Source organism: Andrena cerasifolii, chromosome 10, assembly GCF_050908995.1.
Source record: "Andrena cerasifolii isolate SP2316 chromosome 10, iyAndCera1_principal, whole genome shotgun sequence".
Taxonomy (NCBI): Eukaryota; Metazoa; Arthropoda; class Insecta; order Hymenoptera; family Andrenidae; genus Andrena; species Andrena cerasifolii.
In genome coordinates, this window is record NC_135127.1 from 11,613,358 (window position 1) to 11,626,878 (window position 13,521).

At 40.2% G+C, this 13,521-nt stretch overlaps 5 protein-coding genes across 6 annotated transcripts; 2 read left to right on the forward strand and 3 right to left on the reverse strand.

Moving 5' to 3' along the window:
* Positions 1–1,106: 1,106 nt before the first annotated feature.
* Tbc1d7 (TBC1 domain family member 7) lies at positions 1,107–2,767 on the reverse strand. The gene is made up of 5 exons (XM_076821766.1): positions 2,583–2,767; positions 2,072–2,421; positions 1,706–1,990; positions 1,488–1,617; positions 1,107–1,414 (listed from the first exon to the last, which is right to left on the reverse strand). The coding sequence occupies exons 1-5, from the start codon at positions 2,622–2,624 to the stop codon at positions 1,328–1,330; spliced, it is 894 nt and encodes a 297-aa protein (XP_076677881.1). The 5' UTR covers positions 2,625–2,767; the 3' UTR covers positions 1,107–1,327.
* A 281-nt stretch (positions 2,768–3,048) lies between these two features.
* On the reverse strand, positions 3,049–4,217 carry Csl4 (exosome component 1 Csl4). The gene is made up of 5 exons (XM_076821767.1): positions 3,955–4,217; positions 3,774–3,889; positions 3,458–3,706; positions 3,297–3,378; positions 3,049–3,242 (listed from the first exon to the last, which is right to left on the reverse strand). Exons 1-5 carry the CDS (start codon positions 3,989–3,991, stop codon positions 3,130–3,132), a joined length of 597 nt encoding a protein of 198 aa, XP_076677882.1. The 5' UTR covers positions 3,992–4,217; the 3' UTR covers positions 3,049–3,129.
* Positions 4,218–4,742: 525 nt separating this feature from the next.
* On the forward strand, positions 4,743–5,820 carry Blp (mitochondrial import inner membrane translocase subunit Tim16). Its single transcript, XM_076821770.1, has 2 exons — positions 4,743–5,055; positions 5,186–5,820. Exon 2 carries the CDS (start codon positions 5,196–5,198, stop codon positions 5,595–5,597), a length of 402 nt encoding a protein of 133 aa, XP_076677885.1. The 5' UTR covers positions 4,743–5,055; positions 5,186–5,195; the 3' UTR covers positions 5,598–5,820.
* A 63-nt stretch (positions 5,821–5,883) lies between these two features.
* Exd2 (Exonuclease 3'-5' domain-containing 2) lies at positions 5,884–9,694 on the reverse strand. The gene is made up of 7 exons (XM_076821756.1): positions 9,023–9,694; positions 8,683–8,824; positions 8,312–8,611; positions 7,778–7,902; positions 7,293–7,705; positions 6,832–7,208; positions 5,884–6,227 (listed from the first exon to the last, which is right to left on the reverse strand). The coding sequence occupies exons 1-7, from the start codon at positions 9,256–9,258 to the stop codon at positions 6,027–6,029; spliced, it is 1,794 nt and encodes a 597-aa protein (XP_076677871.1). The 5' UTR covers positions 9,259–9,694; the 3' UTR covers positions 5,884–6,026.
* A 413-nt stretch (positions 9,695–10,107) lies between these two features.
* Pi4kiialpha (phosphatidylinositol 4-kinase II alpha) lies at positions 10,108–13,359 on the forward strand. Of its 2 annotated transcripts, XM_076821761.1 has the most exons (6): positions 10,108–10,780; positions 10,876–10,994; positions 11,073–11,565; positions 11,646–11,911; positions 12,173–12,312; positions 12,393–13,359. In XM_076821761.1, exons 1-6 carry the CDS (start codon positions 10,489–10,491, stop codon positions 12,487–12,489), a joined length of 1,407 nt encoding a protein of 468 aa, XP_076677876.1. In that variant the 5' UTR covers positions 10,108–10,488; the 3' UTR covers positions 12,490–13,359. The 2 variants fall into 2 exon arrangements, with proteins under 2 accessions (XP_076677876.1, XP_076677877.1); XM_076821762.1 differs by lacking the exons at positions 12,173–12,312; positions 12,393–13,359 and adding an exon at positions 12,026–12,044 and having other exon boundaries at positions 11,646–11,955.
* Positions 13,360–13,521: the final 162 nt, after the last annotated feature.

A 13,521-nucleotide genomic window follows, 5' to 3' on the forward strand; every position in this document is an offset into this window, starting at 1 on the left:
TTCGAGGGCAGAATGGTAGATTCTGAATGAGAATGTTACAAACACTTATTAATTGAGCGCTCGCCGCGCACCTCTAATGTTAGAATGTGCATGTTATAAATCGGAGTCATTGATGTTAAGGGAATACAACAATAGTGTAGCGTATTTGTGCATTTCACTTATACTTTATGAGAGAATTAGTGTCCGCGCATTGCCATAGTATGATAACTCTCTGAATTCAAAATCTGCCAACATTATTCACAATCGAGCCACGCTGACGAAGTTCGATATTACGTTGAAATATCTGCACACTGCTAAGATTATTTTTTTTAAACTGTTAAGCGGCTTCATTATTTTGTCATTCTTTCAGTGTACGTAAAGTTATCGCTGTCGTGTACGGCAACGTAATCAAGAGGCAAAAGAGGATGCTCAAGTCCCGTGAAAAAGAAAAAGAAAACCAAAGAACGAATAATAGCAGAAAATTGATTCGAGAAAAATTGTAATATTAGGAAGCAATAGGAACCCATGAAATATGGTGCAATACGTGAGCAAGAAATAAAATTTTGTATGATCTCACTCTTCTCCAAGAATCCTTCTATTTTCTAAATTAGAAAGAATGTACATAAATCACGATTTAATATTTCTTTTGTAAAGGTTCAAAAGGAAGATGAATTTTTGGAAATTTTAATCTATCAGTATTGTTCCATTGCGTGGAATTGTCCTGGTATTCATAAAAGTGCTATGCATATCGAAATTTAATATTGTTTTTTATATTATCTTTAAGATAAACCGTGGAATGTAATTCCATTGTACTTGCACAAGTTAAGGATACGCGTTAGGATTATTTTGATCGATTAAGATGAAAAAGTGTAACACGGATTTACGAGACGTGCATGTTATCCGACAGATTTCTTGGAGAATACAAGGCGTAAAATACAATGATTTTATGTTTCAGCTTAATTTAAAAAAAAAAAAAAAAACTATTGAATAACTTGCTCTGGCACGTTCGAGTACATCACCACTGTTGTAATATAACATTGCAAACGAGGAAACAAGAATCACAATATTAAGAACAAAGTCCAGTTTAAGACTTAACACCTCAATAAATTAAGTAATTGTACAATGTATGACGGATGCATTAATAAAAATAATTATTTTTAAGATACAAGGATTATGCTGTACAGACATAAATTCTCACGCACATTACAAAGTATTTTACATATTTACATCTATTTAAAAAAGGTTGTCTAACATTCACGATTTGATAATCGATCGCATATTATTTACAGTATATTTTCCATCATTCGAAAATGTACAAATCAACTATATAAACATCTTTTTAAACGATTCACGAAATAGTCGTCAATGTTGAACCACTTTGCTGCCAAGATTCGATTGCTTTATTAACGATTACTTCTGAAGTTTCCTCCGTTATCTGAAATAAAAATGTTCGCATGAAATCAATCGTGGATCTCACGTTGCCGACATACACGAGTGCAGTTCCGTACATTGCCAATTGTATCTAATACACCATCGAGATTTTCGCATCGCAGTAAGAGTCGTCTCAGGGTTGTCAGCGTAACAACACTGACGAAAATTAGTATTTTATTTGCACCCACAACTATTTTGTCCCAAATTCTATAACAAGCAGATGCGCAATATTATTTTCATTATCATACATTCAAATTTTTACAAATTGGACTTCAAATTCACCGTGTTCACATACTTTGCTATGGAACCATCAGATATTGTTCCTGCGAAACATGAGCAGAACCAAACGTCGTATGGAATGCTGTGAAGTGCTTCAATTTTGATAAGATGTTTATACAGTTCCGGGTCTTCTTTTTCTAACAATGTGCAAGCACATTCTTGTAACCTGTTCACTTCCTTATAAAACTTTTGTACTTGATCTAACAGGCCACACAGTATCCAATAAGTGTCCACAAGTTTCTCCTCTTGGGAATCGATGTCAACAATATGCCACAATGTTTCGGCTATTCTACCCATAGCTCTAGAATAAATACATCTATTGATAAATCCATGAAAATGTTAAATCATAGTTTCAGAGTAGTCCGGAGCAAAAAAGAGAGACCTGTGCAGAGGAGTTTCTAATTGAGCACTTGTATCGAGCTTTGCTCTTCTGGTACGCAATAGCCACATAGTAAGGAACATTAAATGAGGCTTCGTGTAATCGTCCAGAATCCTGGTAACTTTCAAAGCTTTTTGCAGATCCTCGAATTCGGCTTTCCTTTGGTTCATTATAAATTCGTGGCTATCTATGTAAACCGGTATAACGTCCAGCAGTAGTTTCCAGAGCAGATTTCTGTATATGGCAGGAACCGTGAATCGTAAACAGAACTGCCTTAGCTTTGTTTTATCAAAGGGGCGTTCTTTGAGTAATATTTCCAGAGATCTCTTTTCTTCGACGCTGCGAAATCCCACCTATACTTTGACCCATAGTTGTTTAGTAAAATATTTCAAACACGATAAAGTGCTTATCTTTACTACTTCCTATAATATTCTCCATAATATAACTGTTTGCTATGCTTCATGAATTGGTTAGGTCATGAATATTAAAGCTCAGCTTGTTTAAAAAAGTTTACCTTCTCATAATAAGACGAACGAAAGTTGCGTTCGTCTGCCATCTTTTAATTAACAAGATCTTGACAGATCTGTAATTATTTAGTGCTGCGAGAACGTTTCGTCGCATTCAAATTAAGAAGCACTGATAAAAATCATAACATCGTAAAACGATACGCTCTCTCGTATTACTTTCCCGAACTTCATCTGAATAATAGTCGATAAACTCCTAGGTTTTGAAGTTTCAACTGTTGGTCATAGTAGACTTCAGAAGGATCGTTTCAAAATTCTAATGATTAGAGGCTTATGGTAATTACAGCTAATTATATTGCTAATCATATTGGGCTGTACTTCCGAAAACCGGTCAAACCCGATTGGGCTGAAATTTGGAAAATAGGTAAGGTAGGGAATGCCATCAAAATGGTAAAAAAAAATTCTATGCAAAATAAAACTGTTTCTAAAAATTTCAGCCAATTTGGAGCATGGGCGTTTTCGGAAGTTTAGCCATCATTTATTTCATTTCGTTTTTTGTGAAACATACAATAGTACAAAAAAGTTCATAGAGTCAGATTACTGGTCTACGACAATGTGCTCTGGAACCACTTTCGCTACCTTCCGGAATTCTTTTCGCAATGTCTTGGGGCACTGCATTTGCGTCCAACTTATAGGTATCATAGCTACGCCTGAAACAATCAATTTATTACCAGCGGACACGGATATTCTTCTTAAAAACTTACCTTCTTCGCTGTGCGCAATCACTACCCCCAATTCATTTTCTGCTGTACTTAGTTGATAAGTATGCGCTTCTGTCATCGGCATCTAACGAACGTATAGGAAAGAATTCGAGATCTAAGCTGCTGTAATGTCCGCAACAGATAAATGTAATGTAAAAGGATACGACTCTAGCGAGGATAATGTCTCCGGGTCTGACACACTTGTACATTTGAATATTATCCTTGTCTATTGCACGAACGTCTTCTTTCCTCAATATTCCCCTGTAAGGTCTCGTCAATACAATATCACCTACGCACTTTATGCTACATTTACAAAATCGTTGATTAACAATGGTAACCATCGCTGTCACAATGTCACCAGGCGCAGGAACGATACTTTGCTCTGTTATTCCATGGACCTCTACGGTGCAGGTCTAAAAAACAATTAAAATCAATTACTGAAGTACTTTGAGCTACATTGTATCCATCGCTGCGTCTCACATTTTCGTGCTGCATTAATTTAACGACACCGGTGAGCTTGGAATAAATGTAACCCTGTTGCTCATATGTCCCAGGCCCAGCTATGTTAATTTTATCAGAAACGCATAATCTCTGACCTATTAAAGAAAAATGATATTCTTAATTTTTAGAGCTGCATCACTGGAGTTACGCAGCTAGCTACCTGGTACGCAAACGATAAGTTCTTTATTTTTGTCCATCTTATCGTGTCGGATATCTCATTTACGTTGTACTGTTAATTAAACTTTATAAGAAGCGTTTATTTCGCCAATAACATCGCTAGAATATTTTTCAGGTTATATTAAAGCCCAGCAGCATGGGATATAAAGTGCGGTCATTTCAAAGGTCGCAGTGGAAAGGAATTCTATAAATTTAAGCATTTTAAGGAATCCTTGTATGGTTTAACAATTTCAAATGTTGTACATATACGTGAGGAATGGCGGGATAAATGTTTTCTTTGAAAGACAATAATCACGAGTGCTTATTAAAAATATTCAATTGAGTGGATAGCTCGAGGTGATTATTCTGAAAAATATTTATTGACAATTCTTTTGTACATTCTTTAATAATATGTAATTTTGTTGTAATTTTCGATATTTGCCTCATTCTGTCATTTCTCGTGTCATAAATTCATTATTATTTCAATGTACGGTGCTTATTAGCGTTCAAACGCATCAGACACGTCTGCCCGGATGTCTACTGGAGGCAACTATACCCGCACAAACTTCCTTCTGGCCGATTCCAGGACGAAAGTTGTAATTTACGGTTTGTTTACTACACGCGTATACGTACACGCTTTTCCTAGCTGCGAGAGCACCTACACATTCAAGGTCCAGCGAGACGGGCGATTCGAAACAGAGTGCGTCCAACATATACATTATTTCTTGAAAAAAAGTCTACATACATATACACAGCGCGCAGTTCTGAAATACAAATCGATGCAAACGGATAATACGTAGTATTTCACAAATAAATTTCATTCCAGGTGAACTTTATTCACCGAACTGTCTTTACGAGATCACAGATTACACGTTTCGGTTTAATAAAAGAAAATGAAAATAGACAGCTCCCAATAGACATAATCGTGTTGCATTGCAAAAGTTTATGAAATGTTGTGCTATAAATACAATCGCTCTTGTGATGGAAACTCGGTTTGCGGATGCCACGAGAGACCATACATGTAATAAAGCAGATAGGAGTGTGTCCGGAAATGCTGCAACCACGAGTAGCACGTTGTGCGACAAGACCTTTGTGAAGTCTCGAGGTCAGTACTGTCATCCCTTAAACATTATAAAAACTTCGTTTCCTGCGAAGGCACAGCACTCCGCGAGAGTTGAAACTGGTGCGAAAACGGTGTATCGAGTACATTTCTGACAATCTTGCTCCACCCGAAGGGAAGAGGTTATGGCGAAGTACTTGGTGCAAATAATTGTGATGGGCACGCGAGTCGTTGGCAAAGCGTTCGCACGGGCATTGCGGCAGGAAATCGCGGCGAGTCAAGAGGCCGCGCGCAGGGCAGGCGGTGGAACGCGAGGCGCCCAGCACGTAGCAGCCAATTCAAAGACTGGGATCTCCTTGGACGAAGCACTGCGTATCCTGAACGTGGAGCGTCTGGAGGATCCAGAAGTGATAGAGCGCAACTACAAGTACCTAATCGAAGCCAACGACAGATTGAAAGGCGGCTCCTTTTACATTCAGTCGAAAATAGTGCGCGCCAAGGAACGCATCGATGAAGAACTGAAAAATCACACCGTTCCTCCGCCGAAAGCGAAATCCACGCAGCAAGATACATCGCAACAGCTTTAGCGAACCTCGCCGTAGTCTAAATTTAATTAACCCATCCTTCAAGTCTGTATATATATGTCCAATGACCTATATTTTAATTATAAATAAATAGTATGAATCGCGCGATCAAAGAGATCGCTGTAATTGTATTTTGTTATTGGTCGAGCCATTAAAATGAAAAAAAAAGACATTCTGTTTGTACTGTACATTTCCTGTTCCGCAGTGATTATATATTTATTACGAATATCTAATCTTTGAATGGCCGAGGAGAAGGCTGAGAATGAAGAAGCATTGTACTTTGTATATATATGTGTAAATAATATATATACACACGTGTATATATAAATATATGTATTTAAAAAAACAGAGATCATGTGACAGTCTTTTATTACAAGTACCCGCTCTTATACGAGTCCTTTCAGGTATGTTAATAGTATTAATACTTGTACATCAGTGTACCAAACCAGCTACCATCGCGTCTTCTGGTTCAATTCTATTTTGCGTCTGACGAATAGTTAGTCTCTCCTGATTGTGACGTACAGACCACAGATTCGGCAAGTACCTCGGCTTCATAGTCACGAGGAAATGCTCCCTCCACATGCGTTCCAAACTTACCAATCCGCCTTCCCCTTTTTGAAAGTATTGAACGACCTGGAACGAAGAAGGAACTCGTAAATGCAGTTAAAAGTAGTGTTCCTTCTCGAGAATTCCTTGAGAAATTTTACAATTGCTTATTTCTTATTTCTCGAGAAACTCAAGTCTAGGAAATCGCGAACGTATAAACACATCTACAATTTATAATAAATCTTATTAGTAACATTAGAATATATATGAATTACAATAGAAAATCTCAGTAGAGAAGATTCGACATTATTGACTGGTGAAGGTGCTCTTAAATTCTTATTCAACAATTTAGAATAATTGTATGCCCACTGAAATAAGTAATGAGTTTCTTGTGGCTGTTAAAGAAGAAATATCGAGAAGAAGAGACAAAACTATTGTATTTATACAAGTATTGTGCTAATTAGGCTGGAATGAACAATTAGTTAAAGTTTTCTTGTATTTGTGATAAATATTGTCAACGTTATTCCAAAAATATAAATTTTGTACTATTTTTTTTTCAATTTCTCGAGAATTCTCAAGAAGTACGATCTCATTTCTGATTTCTCGAGAAAGAAAAAATATCGAGAAATCATGAACACTAGTTGAAAGTATCTTATACAATGTCCATCTTCTATGATCGTCAATTAAATACCTTCAAACCATGAGGTTGGCACTTGGGTTGATCATGGTTAGGCATTGAAATCATAGAATTCTTTAGCTCTTTGTACAATAGATCCAGGAGGTTCGGCGTAACTTCCCGTTGGTCTGTACAATCTAAAATATAGTGCTCCAGCTCTTTGCGTCGTGCATCGGGTAAAGTCGTTCTTTCTCTCAAGGCTTTAACAGCCGATTGCAATTTCCTCCAATTATTTACATATTTGTTGCGTATGTGCGTCAACGGGCCGGCCAAAGGCGCATCGCACATGTCTGCGAGCTTTCTTCTGAGCTGCAGATCATGGCAGTTGCTTACCTCGTGGCACGTCGGGCACAACAGTAATATGTCGTGCGATTGATGCGCTTTCATCACCACTGAAAGGACATTTCGAATTTCGTTTCAATTATATTGTACGTGCATTACAACGCGATAAAGTGTAGCTCGGATTTGGAACTCACGTGGAAAGTATTTACGATATTCCCTGGGCACAACGTTCTTCCTGATAAACTTCTCCGCGGTCCCACACACCACGCATTGATTGAGCTTAACTTGCGTATAGTATTGCCCGACTTCTCCCAACGCACGTCCAGAAGGCTCGAATTTCAATTTCACGGTAAATGGCTCTTCCTTGATCACCTCCCCCAATCCTTTCGTAACATACCATTCGGCTTTCTTACGGTCACACGTACACAATATGTCTCCATCCGGGGCTTGTAAATAACAATTATGATACAACGGCTTGTTTCTCGTGGGTATACTATTTTTACACATAACGTTACTGTTTATTTTCAAGTCTCGCGTTAACTTGATGAGATTATTATTTTTAGCGTTCCTTTTATTAACAATCCCATTTATTTGCTGAACCTTGAACCTTGAATAAAAGATTTCTGCATAAAATATCGCAATCCACATCATTCTTTAGGTATAAAGATTATCTCGTTACCTCGTATCGATTATATCGCTAGGTAAACAATGAAATTGCACATTTGCATTTTTACTACATACACTTTTCATATAATTTACAAGATTTTCCCATAAAGAGCACTTTTCTTTTATTCTTTGCACGATCTGGAACATATAAAGCAATTTACACGAACCCTGTTGGAGATATTACGAGTATAGTACTCGCAAAGATATAGCGAGCTCGTAAAAGTGGTAGCGCGTGTCTGTTTACATGTTTCGGGAGTCGGAACGAGCGAATTGACAGATATATGGGCAGATAAGGGGCTCGGGCCTCCCTTAAGGTGGAATTAGACGGCACGTGGATCGGCGAGCTTTGCGCGCGAATCGCCGAGCCCACGTACCGTGAGAACGGTCATGGCTCGCCGATTCACGTGCCTCTGATTCCGCCTTCAGGGCTCTGTACCAGACCACGTACGGCCGTGAATACCGGGGCATCAAAGACCGCCCTGCTCGAGTGTTTAATTTACGACCTCGCTATATCCTTGCGGATACTGAATGTTGTATCTCTCTCTACCTGGTCATAGATAAGAACAGACGCAATTGCATCGCAAGCAGCGTAAGCCACTTGTTCGTCAGTAAGAGTGCCAGCGTCCCAATTGCCACACCTTACTTCGATCAGTTTATCCATCTCTAAGCCTAAGTACTCTAAACTCAGGGCTGCTAAACTTTTCGGACTCGGTAAATCTGCACGTCCTGCCAATGTCCTTAAATCGAGCGTACCGCAAACTCTACACCCATAATCAGCTACTATCTTTTGTCCATCTTCGTACGAAGCAACTCCAACTTTAAGAATACGTTTGCTGGCCAGCAGTTCCTAAAAAGACATCCATTAATACATCGTTCGTGAACTATTCCACTGTGTCTAAATATCCGAGCATTACACACTTTTAACTTAGGAGGAATATATCCAATTTTTCCAATGCGGAAGAGGCCACATACTCCGTTGAACGTAGCTAGTTGGAGCAGAGACACAGATCCTTCATTGACCCATTCGCAATCAAAACCCAATACGTCATTTGATAAGTTGCTTCAACATAAAACATATTAATGTAGAGTATAGGAACAGAATTTTACATAGACGCTGGTATAAGAAGCGAAGCTGAACATAAAAACTGTAAACACCGCTAATGTTCTTCATATACATGGTAGGGCACAAGATGCATAAAGAAATGTAAACACGCCAGGCATAACACGGCATCGAGATACAAGTCGCTGTACAACTTACCAACGAATACGCTGAATGGCGTAATCACATTTCTCTGGAGTATCGGCCAAAATGATTTTGTCTAACGCGATCTTAAGGTCTTTCTTCTTATCGTTAGTCTTCTTACAACCCTTATTCTTTATGCTCTGACAGAGGTGTTTCACGCTCTCGAGTACATTCTTGCGGTACTTAGAGGCCAGCAGTACCAGGCCCACCGTTACGCATACAAGAAACATATTGTTCTTTGCAGGATGCATTAATCGCGAAGATAAATATTGCTTTTCGAGCAAATTGCAATTAAAATATTCTTATGTACAATTTAATTCTCCGCGACTCACGTACAGGCGATCGTACAAATAATGCCTCTCTTTTGTACATACAAGGTGTATATAAATATTTACACGGACAATTGAATAGAATAAATAAATAAGTTACAATCTATCGTTACGTTGATGAATGAGAATCGGAGATCGATCGATCGCGAGAAGCCCGCCAACAATTGCGGAACAGTATTTGCAAGAAATTGCACGCGAAATGTTCTTGGATTATTGAATTATAGAAAACATTTAAATAACCGCGCGAAAGATGCATCACGATCTCAATCGCGAGATTGTTAACCGAACGAGGTTCAAGGGAACCGTAGCTACATTAGGAATCGACCGACGTAGTACGCGGCTACGGGTATCACGCACGACTGCGATATATATATTACACGTGATTACCAATAAAGTTATCTCCCTCTTTATTTTCCTCTATAAGCCCGTGCCTCGATAGATCGTTCTTCCCACTGATTGGCCAAGCCGTCTTTGCGCAAAATTTCTGCCGGGGCCTTTGCGCGAACAAGTTATTCACAAAGTTTCTCAAACAATTACAGGCGTACCCTCGGCGTAAGCAACAAATAAAACTGTTTCCATAACGACCTACGCAGCCCCGGAACTCCGAACACCCCCGCTATTCCTTATCATTACGCCACCTTATCAAACACAAACTTCCACCAATAAACTTATCGACTCCGGCTGGCGGAATAAATCATATATCATATGTATAATTCAACATGTTTTTCCACACAAACGGGAGAAAGTAGTTGTGTACACGTATAAGCGGAAAGACCGCTGTGTAGGAATTAAAGTATGGCGTTAATCCTATCAGCTGATATCGTCTGCTGGGTTGACAAGTTGCAGTTGAGTAGCAGTGATTAAAGCAGTGATTCTAGGTGGTGGAAAAACATTCCCTTAATTCATGACTGTACTGTCGATTAAATAGTGCCGCGATAAATACTAGGGATGCTTGTTTTAATGACGCAATGATCGTATCGAACGTTGTAATGGTGAGAATAGCCGCGGAAGAGGGACTCGATCGAGTGCGTCATTGACAGGTGGCACAGGAATGAGGGGAAACAGATAGGATTATTCACGCGGGCAGGATTTTTTTACGCGATCGGCTAGTAAAGAGAATCTGGGTTAGGTCAGCCAGCAGATTCGGTTGTAATGAGTGACTCCGAACAGCGGCAATTACACGTGCCTTATCGAGAATACCACAGCCACCACAACACCAACACAACAGCTCTGGTGGAAACCGACGCGCTGGTGGATCTCTCGATCACGCCGCAGAACCCCGTGCCAGCGAGCAACGACACTTCAGAGGTGGTACCGGACGTCGAGTTTGTTCCAAACCCGAGCACCGAGCAACCTATAGCCATTGATTCCCCTGGAATCGACCGGGAGAGCCAGCCTCTCCTCGGTCGGCTGGAGTTTGATGTTACATTCAACCGCTTTCCCGGTTCGTCCTTCCACTCCGCAGACGTACTCAGGCTCTAACAGTGACCCGTAGAACATACGCGTATCAGGGGCTCTCTAACTTGGTTTTCTTTCCAGATGATCCACAATTCTCTGAACTGGTGTGGCAGGCGGAATGCGCGATAGACAATGGAATCTTTCCTGAAAGGATATACCAGGGTTCGAGCGGCAGTTATTTTGTAAAGAATCCCGCTGGGGTAAGATACACATGTTCCAATAATCTTGGACTAGAAAGTAGCGACGAAGCATACAGATCTTGTTCAATAATCTTGCAGAAAGTAATAGGCGTGTTTAAACCGAAAGATGAGGAACCTTATGGGAGATTGAATCCAAAGTGGACGAAATGGATGCACAAGCTTTGCTGCCCCTGCTGCTTCGGGAGAAGCTGCTTGATACCGAACCAAGGATATCTCAGCGAGGCTGGTGCAAGTTTAGTTGACCGGAAGTTAGGTCTAGGCATAGTTCCAAATACCAGAGTAGTTAAACTCGTCAGTAAAACGTTTAACTATCCACGATTAGACCGTCAAAAAGTCCGCATGAAGCAAGCAATTATGGATCAGTTCCCTACAGTTGGTTCCCATTTCAATCGCATCGGTTTACCGCCGAAAGTCGGTTCTTTTCAAGTGTTCGTAGACACCTACAAAGACGCCGACTACTGGCTAAGACGATGGGAGAACGAACCTCTGTCGCCACGGCTTACCCGAGAATTTCAGCTTCAATTCGAGCGATTAGTCATCCTGGACTACATAATTAGAAATACGGACAGAGGTACCCGACGATTCGTGAAAATCCTTCCGCCGCTGCCTGGGCAGGGATCTTGATTTATAAACGCATTGTTCTGTTTAAAGGCAACGACAACTGGTTAATCAGATACGATAACGCCACGGGGAAGAACGATTCGGACCAGGGTGAGGTGAAAATCGCAGCGATAGACAACGGTTTAGCATTTCCTTTCAAGCATCCAGATTCCTGGCGCGCCTATCCTTATCACTGGGCATGGTTGAGTCAGGCGAAGCAGCCGTTCAGCGACGTGACGAGAGAACTCGTGCTGCCGCAACTCTCCGATCAGAATTTTGTACAGGATCTATGCGACGACTTGTATCAATTGTTGAAAGTGAGTCACGTGAAACGCCAGCGATATTATCGGTGCTACTCAGGGTGCGTTCCACTTACGCCCAAATCGCCCGTGCCCACGGCCGCAGAAATTTCCCGTTCCACTTGCTTATAGGTAAGCCGTTGCAAACGCCTGCAGCTCGACCACGACGCAATCGCGGTCGGTACGTGGAACGAAAACCACGGACGTTGCGGGCGATTTGGGCGTAAATGGAACGCGCCATCCATGGTACTTCAAAGATACAACGAGATTGTTTTGCAGCAAGATAAAGGTTTCGATCGGCATCACTTTGATAAACAGATGAGCGTCATGCGCGGTCAAATATTAAACCTGCAACAAGCTTTAAAGGATGCCAAGAGCCCGGTGCAATTGGTACAGATGCCTGCTGTGATCGTTGAGAAGTATGCACTCGTGCACGTGAATTCTAGTATTATAAATTATGATTGAGATACGATAATGGGATTTTGCTACTGTTTTATAGGGCCAAAGGAAACGGCGGAACGCCAAGATTATTCTCATTTTCGGATACATTTACACAGCGCTTCCAGAATAAGAGTCCTTTCTTCTCTTGGTGTTGAACGAATCGTCTTCGAACGCCTGGGACAACGTCGATCCTTCGCGTGTCGACCGAAAAGAACTAATTCGATGCATCACGAAAAAACATCATCTTACTATTGGTTCTGTCTCTCTCTCTCTATCTCTCTATCTCTCTTAATTTTATTCCACATTACTACCTCTTTTCGGAATGCTAGTTTCCAATCTACTGGCCCGTAGATTTAACGACGACTACGTTTAACTTATCTTGTATCGAGAACGTTTTCTTTTAATTCGAATATGAACATCAACCATAGTATAATTATATTGTATACAGTAAATATATGAAATGTTAAAACAACATTTTTTGATATGCTTCGTGTGGATAAAGGAAAGCGAGGAACGAGTGTAGCCCCTCAAAGGAGACGCGAGGAATTAGACATCCGTGTTGTACGTTTTCTATGTCTTCCAATACTATTGGCGCCCTGTGCGAATTCATGTTCATGGATCGAGCGCAGTCAAGTTTTCAATATTTTCGCTGGATGCTGTCGGGGAAGGGACGTCTGTCGAAACTTAAAAAAACAAACTGTGATCTACTAGTTAAACGCCATAATCTTATTGTTTAAAATAAACACCTCTACGTAATCCTATTATATTTTTATCCGACCAGTATAAACAAATAAATTTTTGTATTTAGTGACTAAGGTGAAATTTCTATTACAGAGTTCTCATCGAGGATTTCGAGCGAGGTTCTCTTTTGTTCCTTGTAATACACGGTCGACGCGATTGATCTTATCATCGCCTACTTTACCTCGCCTATATTTAAACAAACATCGACCTACAACTAACTTCGAATTATGCCACGCTAAATTTTCAGTCTCTCTGGAATCAGACAATAAAGATGTGTCACGCAAGTTGACACCTGTGAACTGTCATCTCATCGTTTTATATCCTTGTATTATTTTATATATCATCGCGTAACATTTCGAGCAAAGATTTGTCAACGACAAACGCTCGTCCTGTGCCCGTTTATATAAAAGATAATTATATCAGACAGAAATTGAGCAAGATGGAAG